The sequence below is a fragment of the Crocodylus porosus genome, unplaced genomic scaffold (assembly GCF_001723895.1).
Source record: "Crocodylus porosus isolate Cpor-Errol unplaced genomic scaffold, CroPor_comp1, whole genome shotgun sequence".
Taxonomy (NCBI): Eukaryota; Metazoa; Chordata; order Crocodylia; family Crocodylidae; genus Crocodylus; species Crocodylus porosus.
This window is the reverse complement of record NW_017728906.1, coordinates 86,319,077-86,330,932: the sequence shown is the minus strand read 5'-3', so window position 1 is coordinate 86,330,932 and position 11,856 is coordinate 86,319,077. Positions and strand designations below refer to the sequence as shown.

Genomic DNA, 11,856 nt, shown 5'->3' with positions numbered 1-11,856 from the left:
AATGCTTCTGTAGAAGTAAATCAGCCTTCAACTCCAAAGTTTTGAGTAGAGGCTCATCGTCTCAACGTATTATTTAAATTATTTTAATATAGCAAATGTGTACCTTAGCTTATGCTGTATTGCCTTCAAATTTAATTTTAAACTGGTTTATTTTTAAAAAGGAAAACTTAATTGTAACTTTAAATAAAAACATCTGTTACCCACCCTGCTCCTTGGATACAAGTCACTTTGTGTTTTCCCTATGTTTGCTGGCTAGTTATTGCTAATAATGCTCTGATGGAAGGGATGTAGGCTTAAACAGTAGCTTGTGCCAGTGGCAGACTCCTGACAAATAGCTTTGTTCAGCCTCTGCATTCTCAGACAAGTCATGAATCAAGAATTCTCACAATCACCATGTCAGAGCCTCAACTACAAGGCAGAATACCTGAAATACCTGTGACTTGCTGTAAAGAAGCAGGGCAGATGAAGGCATCATCATTGTAACAACAGGGAAGTAAGTGGTTTAGTACATGTTTAGACAATCCTAGGAAAAGGACCATGCCCTGTGCTACTGAGCAAGAACCCTGCCCAGTCCAGGTCAGTCTGATCTAGGGGGAAAAAAATCCTTTCTGTCACCAAACTTGGTGTTAGGTATGACTGTAAGGCTTTCAAGAGGTGTGATCCCTGGCTGGCATAGTTGTGCTGGCAGTAACCACTAATATAGATGCAATAATAGCAAGGGTGTCAAACTCATCTAGCCCCTGCTCCTCCTTTTAAGCCAAATCCAGCACATTCAGCAGACTCTGTGGGACCTGCTTTGCATGTGGTCCCCCCTCTCCCCAGCCCCCCGACCTGGACTGGGACTGGGTTGCATGCAGTATGCATCTCAAACTGGCTGGAGGGTGGGAAAGGGCAGAGACACCCTGTGCAGTGCAGATCCAGGTGGGAGAGGACAAGATTTTTGGTACTGGCAACAACTTGAAAACTACCATGAAACACCTTATGACAGACAATCTTTTACTCCAAACAAACCCACAACTGGGAAGCCAGGCAGCAAGATGCACTCCTTGCCTGTCTTCACTGTCACTTTAGTTTATTATTTGTTTCATGTGGGCTATGTCATTATAATATGACATTTCTAGTATTTTTAACAATTGATAGCACTTGGGATTTTTTTTGTCCTTAAGCAGTGTTGAGGTGAGGTGATAATGTTGCCTTGATGGTCCAGGAAATGAGAGGCAAGAATTGTTGTGGGCGATACCTTTTTATTGTATTTATTGTTAAGGCAGAGCTGGGTCAATGTGTTCTCTGTATATAGTGTTTAGTAGCATGTCCTCTGGGATGTGGATTGTGGTGATGTTGGTGTAGGAGTAATTCATTTAATTTCAGAAAGAATTGGGTTGAAGAATGGTAGTTATTGAATTTTAAGTGAATCCAGGTGGTTAATCCAGATGATGAAATGTCATTTATGTAAGACAGGTATAGTGCAGGTTTGCTGGTGTAGTTTTCTTTAATTTTTCCATTTTAATCACAGAAAAATGTAGATGTTGGGTTCCTTTTTTAAGTCTGAAAATTGGGGATTCTTTTTTTATCGGAGAAAATCAGGATCCCTCATTATAATTTACCTGATACTGACTAACCTCTGCTCTTCAAGATCCTCCTGAAGAATCTTATTTTCTTCCTTATATCAGGTTTTTAACGCATCTCTCCAGCCTGTTGGCTACCTGATAATTTCTCTTATATCCTGTATTTATTTACATAGGGAGTTTTACACAGGCTTTTGTTCCATCTGCTGTTTAGCTCGCCTGTGTCTGCTTCTCTTCCAGAGACCCGAGGAAGGGTACTGTGATGCTGGAAAGCTTGCCTATGTCTATCCCAACCATTCAGTTGGTACAATAAAAGGTATCACCCACAAGAAGCCTTTTTTTCCCTTAAAGGCCATTGAAATAGCCTTCTTTCTTGGTGAATCTCTCTCTTTTTTTTTTTTTTTTTTGCCTTGATTGATGATATTTATGAAGTCCTATCATAAGACTTTCCTGTTAGGGAAGTTAAAGTTTTGGAAAATTTCCCTGCCAGTTGGCATTCTTTGTGGGAAATCTAGGAGAGGAAGGTGGAAAATACTTAACTAAATTTATCATCTTGGTGTGTAAAGCAACATGTTGCAATTATAATATTCACGTAACTCTGGGTATGTGATGATGACATTTGTTTGAACTTTCTTTTGTTTTGCATTTCTTTTTATGCCTTGGCCATCCTTTTTTTTTTTTTTTAATTTAATTATCCCCTTGTCCCTACAAGTGAGGCACTGGAAATAGTACTTACTGCCTTTTTTAAACTGTTCTGTTCAATGACTGATTAGTCCAAGTTGTCTTGCAATGGGATGGCCAGCTTCTCTTTCAGTAATGTTGTCTTTGTTTTGCCTCTTCCTTGTACTGGCTTTTTCTATTCTCATATCTTTGTGACACATGCCTGCTGACATGTAGGACACTGAAGATTAATGAACAAGCTTTCAACGACTAAAATTATATTTTTGGAGTTGGTGTGAATGCATTACATTTAAATATAGTCCTTAAAGAAATTCCATCAAATTTTAAAGCTTTTCCTCTTTAAATTAATTTTACCTGTCCCAAAAATTGCACAACTCTTTCATGTGAGCTAGTTACATACACAGCACTCAGATAAATAAGGAACCCCTTTGTTCTCAGAGAAGCTGAAGATCACAGAAGCTTTACAGGTGAGATACCAAATTCAAGACCCGTGGAGAAATAGTTATCAGGGGCTATGGAGAATGACCCTAAATCAGAATTTAATGACTGCTTAAGAAATATCAAGGCAAAATTTTGCCACTTACTAATACTGCAGTAAGAAGATTCATTACTGTGTTGTGATTTTTTTCAAAGCAGCATTTGACTTGTAATGAGATCTTGAAAACTAAAAGCACTGTAATACATATTTAAAGCAGTAACACTTTTGTAGTCTCTAACTCCAGCATTCAATGTAACATCTTAGCAGCTTATTTACTACTAATAATTTGGACTTCAGGATCTCAATTTCTGTTAATATATTTGTGAATGTGAATGGTGATTTTTTTTTCTCTATTTAGAAATGTTTTCTTTTATGACATGGTTTTTAATCAACTTTTCTTTTGTCTTTCTAGGTGCCACTCTAGAAGAGATAAATCAACACTGGGAATGGCTAGAGCAAAACTTACTCCATACCTTGTCCGTTTTTGACAGTAAAGAAGACATTGTTAGTTTTGTCAAAGGGAAAATCAAGGTAAGAAATATTACCTTCTGCCCTTCTCATCCCCACTACTTCATGACCTGGTAGAAATGACTCTGGTAATGTATTAATAATTACTGATGCAATGCACCTGTTTATTAATTGTTCTCATGCACCTTTGATTTTGCCCAACTAGACACTGTGTTTGGTAAAATGAGCTGGCCTAACAACCATGTTCATTTTGGGTAAAATTTGTCTTGAAATGGCCGTATTTTTTGTACTCCAGGTTTCCCATATTGCCACATGTTGTTTGTCTTTTTTGTTTGTCATCCAAGAATCAGAGGAGTTGGGAAGTATGTACATGTAGTCTCAGCCACATGGCTAGATGCCTACTGTCTTGGTGGGGAAAAACACTTCTGCCATCCTGTTTCTCCAGCTTGAAAATAAAAATGGCTGTATAGCTTGTATGGTCTCTTATGTATGCCTCGCTCCTTATTTCTGTCAGTTGTTCTGTTCTTCTGTACATACTTTGTGTTCAGGTGCAGTGAAAGTGTTGAATAAGACTCATTTCTTAAAAAATTCAGTGGCCAGGTAACTGAGGAGAGCAATGCATCTAGAGTTTTGCTGGTTTCATTATTAATAATGGACCCAGATTTTTATTTCGCCAACAACTCTTGCCTCTGCTGCAGGCCTGTTGCATACGTGATTGTTTACTAAATACAAAATATTTTATGTTCTATAAAGTACAGTTTGGTACTACTGAAACACTGCAGTTTTCAATGAATTATTTTCTCTTGTATGTTATAGAGCTGTAAGAAAGTCGTGGCACTACAAGTTATAGGTTCACTTCATTGTTTCTAGGTAGGAATATAATAGCTCCAATTAATCTGCAAATTACGGGTATTTCCTGGCATGGCTTTGTGAACTGAATAAAAGCATGCAGAGCAGTTTTGACTGCAGCAGAATGGTAGAAATGTTATACCATTTTAAGTATGTTTTAAAATATGTAGTCTGTTTCAAATAGTTGCAGTGATCAATGCAAGTCCTGATTGGTTGTAAACTGAAATACTTGAAACATGCTTCAGTCGTGGGTCAAATATAAGTCTAGGATTGAATCAGAGTCAGAAGTAGGGCTGGAAGGGACCTCCATAGGTCATCTAGTCTAATCCCCTGCCTGAGGCAGGATCATCCCTATCCAAACCTTCCTATACAAATCCATAATGTAACCTCTTTGTAAAACTACCACCAACCCTGACACAACACAAGACAACACCCTAACCTGTGGCAGGTAAAGCAGGGGGAATATGTAGATAAAGAAGTTATGAAAACTGAGTAAATGCATAACCTGCAAGTCAACATAAATACCTTTGCAAGAGAAAACTGAGATTTAAAAAATCTGGTACTGGTAACTAGTTTGGCTGTGGATGTTCCAGGTTTATTGTAATAATTTATCTTGTGATTGAATTAGGGACTAATAGCAGAGACAACCAGCAGCAAACTAGCAGAGCTGGAGGAGGAGCCTGAGAAGTTCCGAGAAGCATTAGTGAAATTTGAAGCCAGATTTAACTTCCCTGAAGCAGAGAAGTTGATTACTTATTATTCATGCTGCTGCTGGAAGGGCAAAGTTCCTCGCCAAGGCTGGCTGTATTTGAGCATCAATCACCTTTGTTTTTATTCTTTCTTCCTCGGAAAAGAATGTAAGTGTGAACATGTAAGAACTGTTGGCCCCAAATAGACACGTGAAGTTGCGTACCACTAGATTTTTTTTTAAGTTGATATATTTACTTCTAATTCTGTTTTACAGCTTTATCATTCTGACCTTTTGTTTGCTGGTATGAAACAAACTTGATTTGAGTTTAGTTGTCACTTCATTATTCATTTTATGTTCACCTGGAACTTTCTAAGTATGAAAGCTTTCTGTAAGTGTGTGCAAACACATTGCTTGAAATTTTACTTTTTCCGAACATGGAGTGGCCTTTGGCAACTTTCACATGATGAGTGGCTGGAAAATGATCTGCCCTAAAAACATGTAAAACAGCTCAAATCTCAGAGTAGCCGTAGCTTCAATGTTTTACAGATTTTAACACCTATTTTTAATGCAGAATGTGGGCACTGAGAAATAGCCCTTCCCACATATATTCATGCACAATAATAGCCACTGTTTGTACAACTCCAGTTAGTGCACAGGCACGCTCGCAAAGGAATGTAAGTTGCCTGTGGAACCCTTTTTCTAGAGCTGTGCAACTTCAGCTGTGGCTTGACAATAAAGTAATAAACCTAGTTTTGTATGGTGCTTCATGTGGAGGGGTGAAAGGTGAAAATCTGTATTTTCAAATGAAAAAGGGACAGTATTTGTACTGGAGCCTTTCGGGTTTTGGAATCACAGTTCTAAGCAAGGTAGTTACTCAGTCTCTTTAAACTTTTCCCTTATATATCTTTCACATAGTTGAGAAATTTGTTTAAGAAAATTATTGATAAGAAACCAGTACAAACAGTATGGTCCTCTGTTTCCATTCAAGTCCCAGGGGAGTGTTCATCTGAGAACCCTATCATAACTAGCCCAGAAGTTGGAAAGTATAATTGAAATCCATCCATTTGACTGAGTAGCTTTTCTTTGCAGGGGTAGGGATTATGCCCTTGAATGGCTTTGTAGCAACTCCTGTAAATCCCACTACTTCTCCAGTACTAATAGCAAAATGCAGCTAAGAAATCATCAGTTACATTCTAACACCTCTGAAGGTTTTTACTGTTTATGGGCCAAGTTGTGACCAGGTGGCCACTTTTTAAAATATTTTGTGTACACTTCTGAAGTTGAACTAGAGAATGCACTAATGCATAAAACATACTTGTGATATCTAGGAAGAAAAAATACCTAGAGTTTTTTTATTTCCTGTTTGAAGTAAATGTAAATTGGAATTCATTGTTAATGCCGAAGTTGTATGTGACTTGGAAGAAATGTAAAGCAGAGATTCTGATCTATTGTTAGCTCAGTCTGTTTACATATCTCAGCTTTCTGTCTGGCGTTGCACGACGGAATCCTTGATAAAAGATTCCCTTTATCCATAGTGTTCCTCAGTTAAGGTTTAATGAGACCTGCTGCAGGAGGAAACAATTTGTATTCTTACAAATCAAAGCAGAAAGAAAAACTCCTTAATCTCATGCCAACAGCTTTATTTATATCAGGGCTCTTCACCTGGGGACCCACAGGCCACATGCAGCCCATGAAGGGTCAGTGCAGAGCCCGTGGGCTCCTGCCTGGCTACCATCCCATTGCCCTCCCCCAAAGCTCCTGCTGCTACGATGGTAGTTGGAGTCTCTGGGGCAAAGCAACACAGTGGAGGACCTGGTGAAGTCACAGTCTCCATGGCTGCAGCAGCAGGGAGGCATGGGCAGGGGATCTGTATTGCTCATACAGGTAGTGCTGGCACTGTTGCAATGGGGGGGAAAGTGGAGAGTGGGGGAAGAGTCATGTGGCAGTGGTGGTGGCAGGGATCCTCATGCTGCTTGTGTAGCAGCAGGAGCAGGGTTTACACATGACTACGGCCCCTGGGCCCCCATAGCATACACCCTGCATTGGCATGGCCCAGGGCCTGTGGCTTGTATGGCATGTGGCCTCTAGCCACTCTGAAGGTGGACAGCTCTGAGTTATGTAGGTAGTACTGGAGAGGGGTGAAGGGAAGAGACATAGTCAAGTTCTATTGTGTAATAAGAAATAACCCCTAATCACTGTTACTGTTACTCAGCTAGTAAAAAATCCCTTAAAATACCATTGACACACTTTATTAAAATGCAGAATTAAAGAATCTAATTTATTTCACACTTGTGATTACTTTTGCTTTGGGCAATGATAATAAGCTGCTCATGGGCTTTTATAGTTGGTTTCACTGCCTGGTATCCTACAGCTTTTCATGAATTAGTTGTCTCAGTGCTTGGAAATACAAATGAAAAACCAAGCCATTTTGGTTAACTTAAAAAACCCCCCAGAAACCAAGCTTGACCTCTCTAAGCTTGAGCCTAAACTTAAATGGTAATGCTTGTTTAATGCAGAAACAATAGTTGTACCCATTCCTAATGGTGGCATTTACAATTTGAAATTATTTTTTTTTATGTTAATAAATGGTTCAAGCTATACTGAGTAGTTCAGGTTTAGCTACCGTAGCTTATATTTGAGAATTTTGCTCAGTTTTAAAACAAAATAAGGAATTAATTATGCTTGTTTTCATGCAATAGTCGTGAAGTAGCCTTGGTTGAGTCTTGTGACTGTATAAAATCATGTCAATAGATATTAGTTGTTGCCTCATTAAATGTAACTGCTGGGAGAAGAGCAGGCTATGAATTATAAAACCTGAGGAAGTGAATCTTTTATAGATATTTTAATTTTATTCTATTGAAATCTACTTAATCCTCTGGATTAAACCATGGGAAGAATGTTACATCTTTCAGTTCTGACCAGAAAACCCTCTTAACTTCTTGTTATGACTTTGGGGAATTTTAGGTGACTGTACAGTACTTTAAGCCTATTTCAACATTATGGAATTAGGAAGCTGTATCAAAATGTTTAGGCATGACAGCTTTTGGATTTCTAATTTGTTTAAAGAGATACTGGCAAGTTGCCTTCATCGTTTTTAACTGAGTTTTCATATTCTAAAACTGAAAATACTGCATCATATCACATTGCTGGTTTGGGTCTTTTTACAGCAGTATGCTCCCCTTTTGCTTTGGAGTAAAAACCTACCTGGCCCTAACTTCTCTGTGAATAGTGCTATTTATACAGGCCTGTATAGTCAGTCATGGCTTCCTTGACTGTCTTGCTTGTGCAGAACTAATATATTTTGGCCATTTATTTGTGTATGGTTATATAGTTTTGCTATATTTAAGAATAGTTAGGGTATGAAATTGTTCCTGACAAGGTTGTGATTAGAATTAATATAGAAAACCCAGCTGGGGTATTGTTAAATATAATTAGTAATCATGAGCATGGTTTGTATAACAAAAGAATTCAAGGCAATGTTTTCTGTTATTGCCTTTTTATGATTTTATTATTATAAAGGGACTGGCCTAGAATATTGGTGGCATATTCTCCCTATTTTTTGGCAAAGAAATTCCAGGGTAAGCTTTCAGTAGTTGTTAACTCAAGTGGAAATCTAATTTATTTTCAAGTGTTTTTCAGCATGATTGCCTTGTGCCTTTCCTGGAAGAGGGAAATAATATTCTTCCATGGTCATCCACTATACACTGATCCTTTTTTACTTTCTCGTGACTTGCATGGCTTAACAAAATGTTTTGGTATAAAGAACACTTTCTTATGTTTTTCCTTAACCCTTTATGGATTTTGTGATTATACTAGTGATGTTTCTGGGGGAGGAAAAAACCACGCTATGCATTTTACTTGAAAGCAAAATAGCAAGGTTTATATGCCTAATTAACTTTTTTCAGAATTCTGTTTATATTGAATTCATCCCTTTCCATACCTCCATGTGGAAACCACTTATGTATTTGTGCAGCATTTACACTTCAGTTAGACAAGTGAGACATGTACATGAATATTTTATTATATTGCCTATTTCCTGAAGACATGGTCTCTACAGGAGTTGGAATCATTCTTAAGGCTTAAATTTAATATTGATTTGGTGACCTTTTTTTAAAACTTGTGAAAAAGTATCAGTCTTAGTCTTCAAAAGGTATTCAGGTTGTAGCCATATTGGTCTAGAGGAAAAGGCAATCAGGACTCATAGTAGAGATGATATCTTTTATTAGACCACTGAGATTTTTGCAAAAAAATTCTTCAATTAAAGATTTTTATTTTATTTTTTTTTTAATCTTGGTGGTCTAATAAAGATATCATCTCTACTACGAGTCCTTATTGCTTTTAGTCTTCAGAAGATTCTTCTGCTGTACTGTTGATGCACATCAAACTATTGGGTCAATATTTACATGAGAATGTGATAGTAGGAACGTTCTGTAGCATGCATATGAGGTGCTAAATTTCCCTGTTACTCCCACTTCCACATTGGGTCAGAAGGTCACTTAGCTTACTTCTGTTTAGCTTCTACTCAAATAACATTGATTATGGAAGCAAGCTAGCTTGGTGTTTCCTTGAAAATGTCCAGGACAGAAGGCAGTAAGTTTTTCACCTTCCTCAAAGTCTGCTTCCAGCAGGGTAAGATGAACCAAGAATCTTTTCTTGCTTAGTTCTTATATTAGCTGTTTCTACAGAGGGGAAGTAAAAAGAGGGCGACAGAGTCTCCTTTTTTACAGAAGCTTTGAGCAGAGCTTATGATGCTTATTTTGTGGAGATAAGATTCATAGATCTGTCACCTTTCATTAATGATAAAAGAGCTTTAGGGGAGAGAGAAGTTTTGTGGTTGGTATATGAGAGAATAAGCAGTGGGTACATATTAGGCACTTTATTTATATGGATGGGTCAGACCTTGTTAAAAATTTCTGTTCTGGCTGTTCATGCTTGTATCAGCAATCAGGAAGAAGTTTTAAATTCTGTTCCTCAGAGGTTTTTGTTCTTTCTTAAATGGCAGTAAAACTTATAATTCCCTGGGTTGATGTCCAGAAGCTGGAAAGAACCTCCAATGTCATCATGACTGATATCATTCGTATCACTACTCCAAGCAAAGAACGTGACTTCTCTATGTTCCTTAATATTGATGAGGCATTCAGGATAATGGAGCAGCTGGCAGATGTAACACTCCGAAGACTACTTGATAATGAAATCTTTGAACTGGATCCAGGCCTCCAGGATCCTACTCAAATTACAAAGAGGTAAAAAATTAAATTGTTTCTGCTTCTGTTGAAATAGTACAATTATAGTAGTGGACTTTGCATTTTATAGTACTGCTTTTGCTTCATAAGCTTGGTAAAACTTAAATGAAGTTATTTTGAGAAAACACAAATAATCATAATCTATGGGAGATGATAAAATAGACATTTCAACTTGCATGCACCCTATCGGGAATGGTGTGTGCAGGTCACAGCTAATGTTTGTACTTTCCTGAAACACATGCTGTTTATTTCCTTTTAAAAGTACCATTCATTGTTTAAAGGTAAATTCCAATAAGAGACAATTTCACTTTCCTTCAGTGGAAGCAGTCTTTTGTGTTATTCTTAGTTCTGTGTGTAGTTTCCAAGTGCTGATGAGTCGAGAGAACTTTTGCTCAGAATCATATTGTCTTGCACTTCTGACATGTGGAAAGTCCCCATGCTATAGTTGCTGTTACCGAATTAAGGGAGGAGTTCTGGGATCAAAACAGACCCTGATGGGAGAGTAGCATAACCTTGTCAGTATTGCACAGTGGCTTCTATTTCAGACAACCTTCAAATGCATAGACTCTATGTGAGAGGCAAGGATTTTTGTGGGTAATATTTTATTGCACATTGATTCCTTTCTCACTACTGAAATGCAGTTGAATCTATGCCGGGGGGAGGAGGGGTGGTAATCAATATCATTCTGTCCCGGTAATGCTACACAAGACACTTTGATTTGCTGGTGTTTTTTGAGGAGGAAGTGAAACTGCAGAGGGAATCTTAGGTGGGCAGCATGTAATGGCTAAATATGGGATTTGCCTAGGGCACATGCTTTGTGGATGAGTGGAATGTGAATGCAGCTCTTCCACTGTTTCTCAATCTCGTCAGCTCCTTTCACCTCCCTTGAGATGGTATAAAGACAACTATGCAGGCCTTCAGCTACTTCATGGGTCATTCCAGGGTCAGATCTAAAGACTATATATAAATGCAATTTCTCTGATCTGGCAGCAAAACTATATGCCCTCTTGCATTCCTCATGCCACTCAAGTGAATAATTTGGGCATGGCTTCTGGTTGAGAGGAGGAGGTTTTGCTGATGATAATACAGGTGCACAGTAACTGCTTTCTTTCCTTTATTAATCAGTCTCGGAGGGTGTTTCTGCAATTTTACTGAATAAACATTCTCCATTCTAAAACCTAGGAAATGTGCTATGTAAACTTTATTAGTAATTGGTGTTCTTGTACCCACCATTCCTTGACATGTTAAATTTCTACTTGCTGGGTGAAATCCTGGTCCAGTATATCACTAAAATAGATTTTCTGCAGTCTGTAAGCTGATACAAGCAATATGCTGCAACACTTAGAACTTTTTCTTTTGTGATGCCAGAGCTTTTTTTAAAACAAGAACATGAGGAAGTGTGTTAAAAAGTGCTTAAACAGATATTTTTGTGGTTGTAGGCCTAAAAGATTTTTTTTTCCCCTTGATAATTTGATGTACACGCTCTGACTAAGGAATTAGTTATTTCTGCGAACCCCTCCCCACTTCTTTGTTTTCTTCTTCAACCACCATGTCTTTCCAATAACTCTTTGGACTGAAAGAGTTTTAAAATAAACTGTGCAGGGGTTATATGACGCAAATTTGCACAAAGGGCATTTTTTCTTTTGAGAAGCACATAAATGTGTCTCTTAATTCTGCCTTTTCCCTTCCTCAAAGATTCTTTGCTTTACAAATATTAATTGAAACAGACTGCAGGGGGAAAAACACCTAGATGTAAATATAAATTTAATACAGTACATGAATCTTCTGAAATATTGTCATGGTTGGGCTTTCAGAAGAATCAATCTGAAATTGTCCTTGAGGCACTTTTGAGAAGCAGTGTGTGTACTAATGAATCAACAA

General features: G+C 37.9%; 1 protein-coding gene across 3 annotated transcripts in view; it reads left to right on the top strand.

Annotated features, from left to right (window-relative positions):
• The window catches only part of TBC1D8 (TBC1 domain family member 8), a 62,020-nt gene that overhangs the window by 22,775 nt on the left and 27,389 nt on the right, over nt 1–11,856 (top strand). For 2 of the 3 annotated variants that reach the window (XM_019529523.1, XM_019529521.1), the window contains 3 exons: nt 3,137–3,255; nt 4,670–4,898; nt 9,735–9,975. In XM_019529523.1, the coding sequence (XP_019385068.1) occupies nt 3,137–3,255; nt 4,670–4,898; nt 9,735–9,975 (589 nt within the window). Of the gene's footprint in view, nt 1–3,136; nt 3,256–4,669; nt 4,899–9,288; nt 9,362–9,734; nt 9,976–11,856 lie in introns of those variants that run through there. The other variant, XM_019529522.1, reaches the window with a different exon arrangement.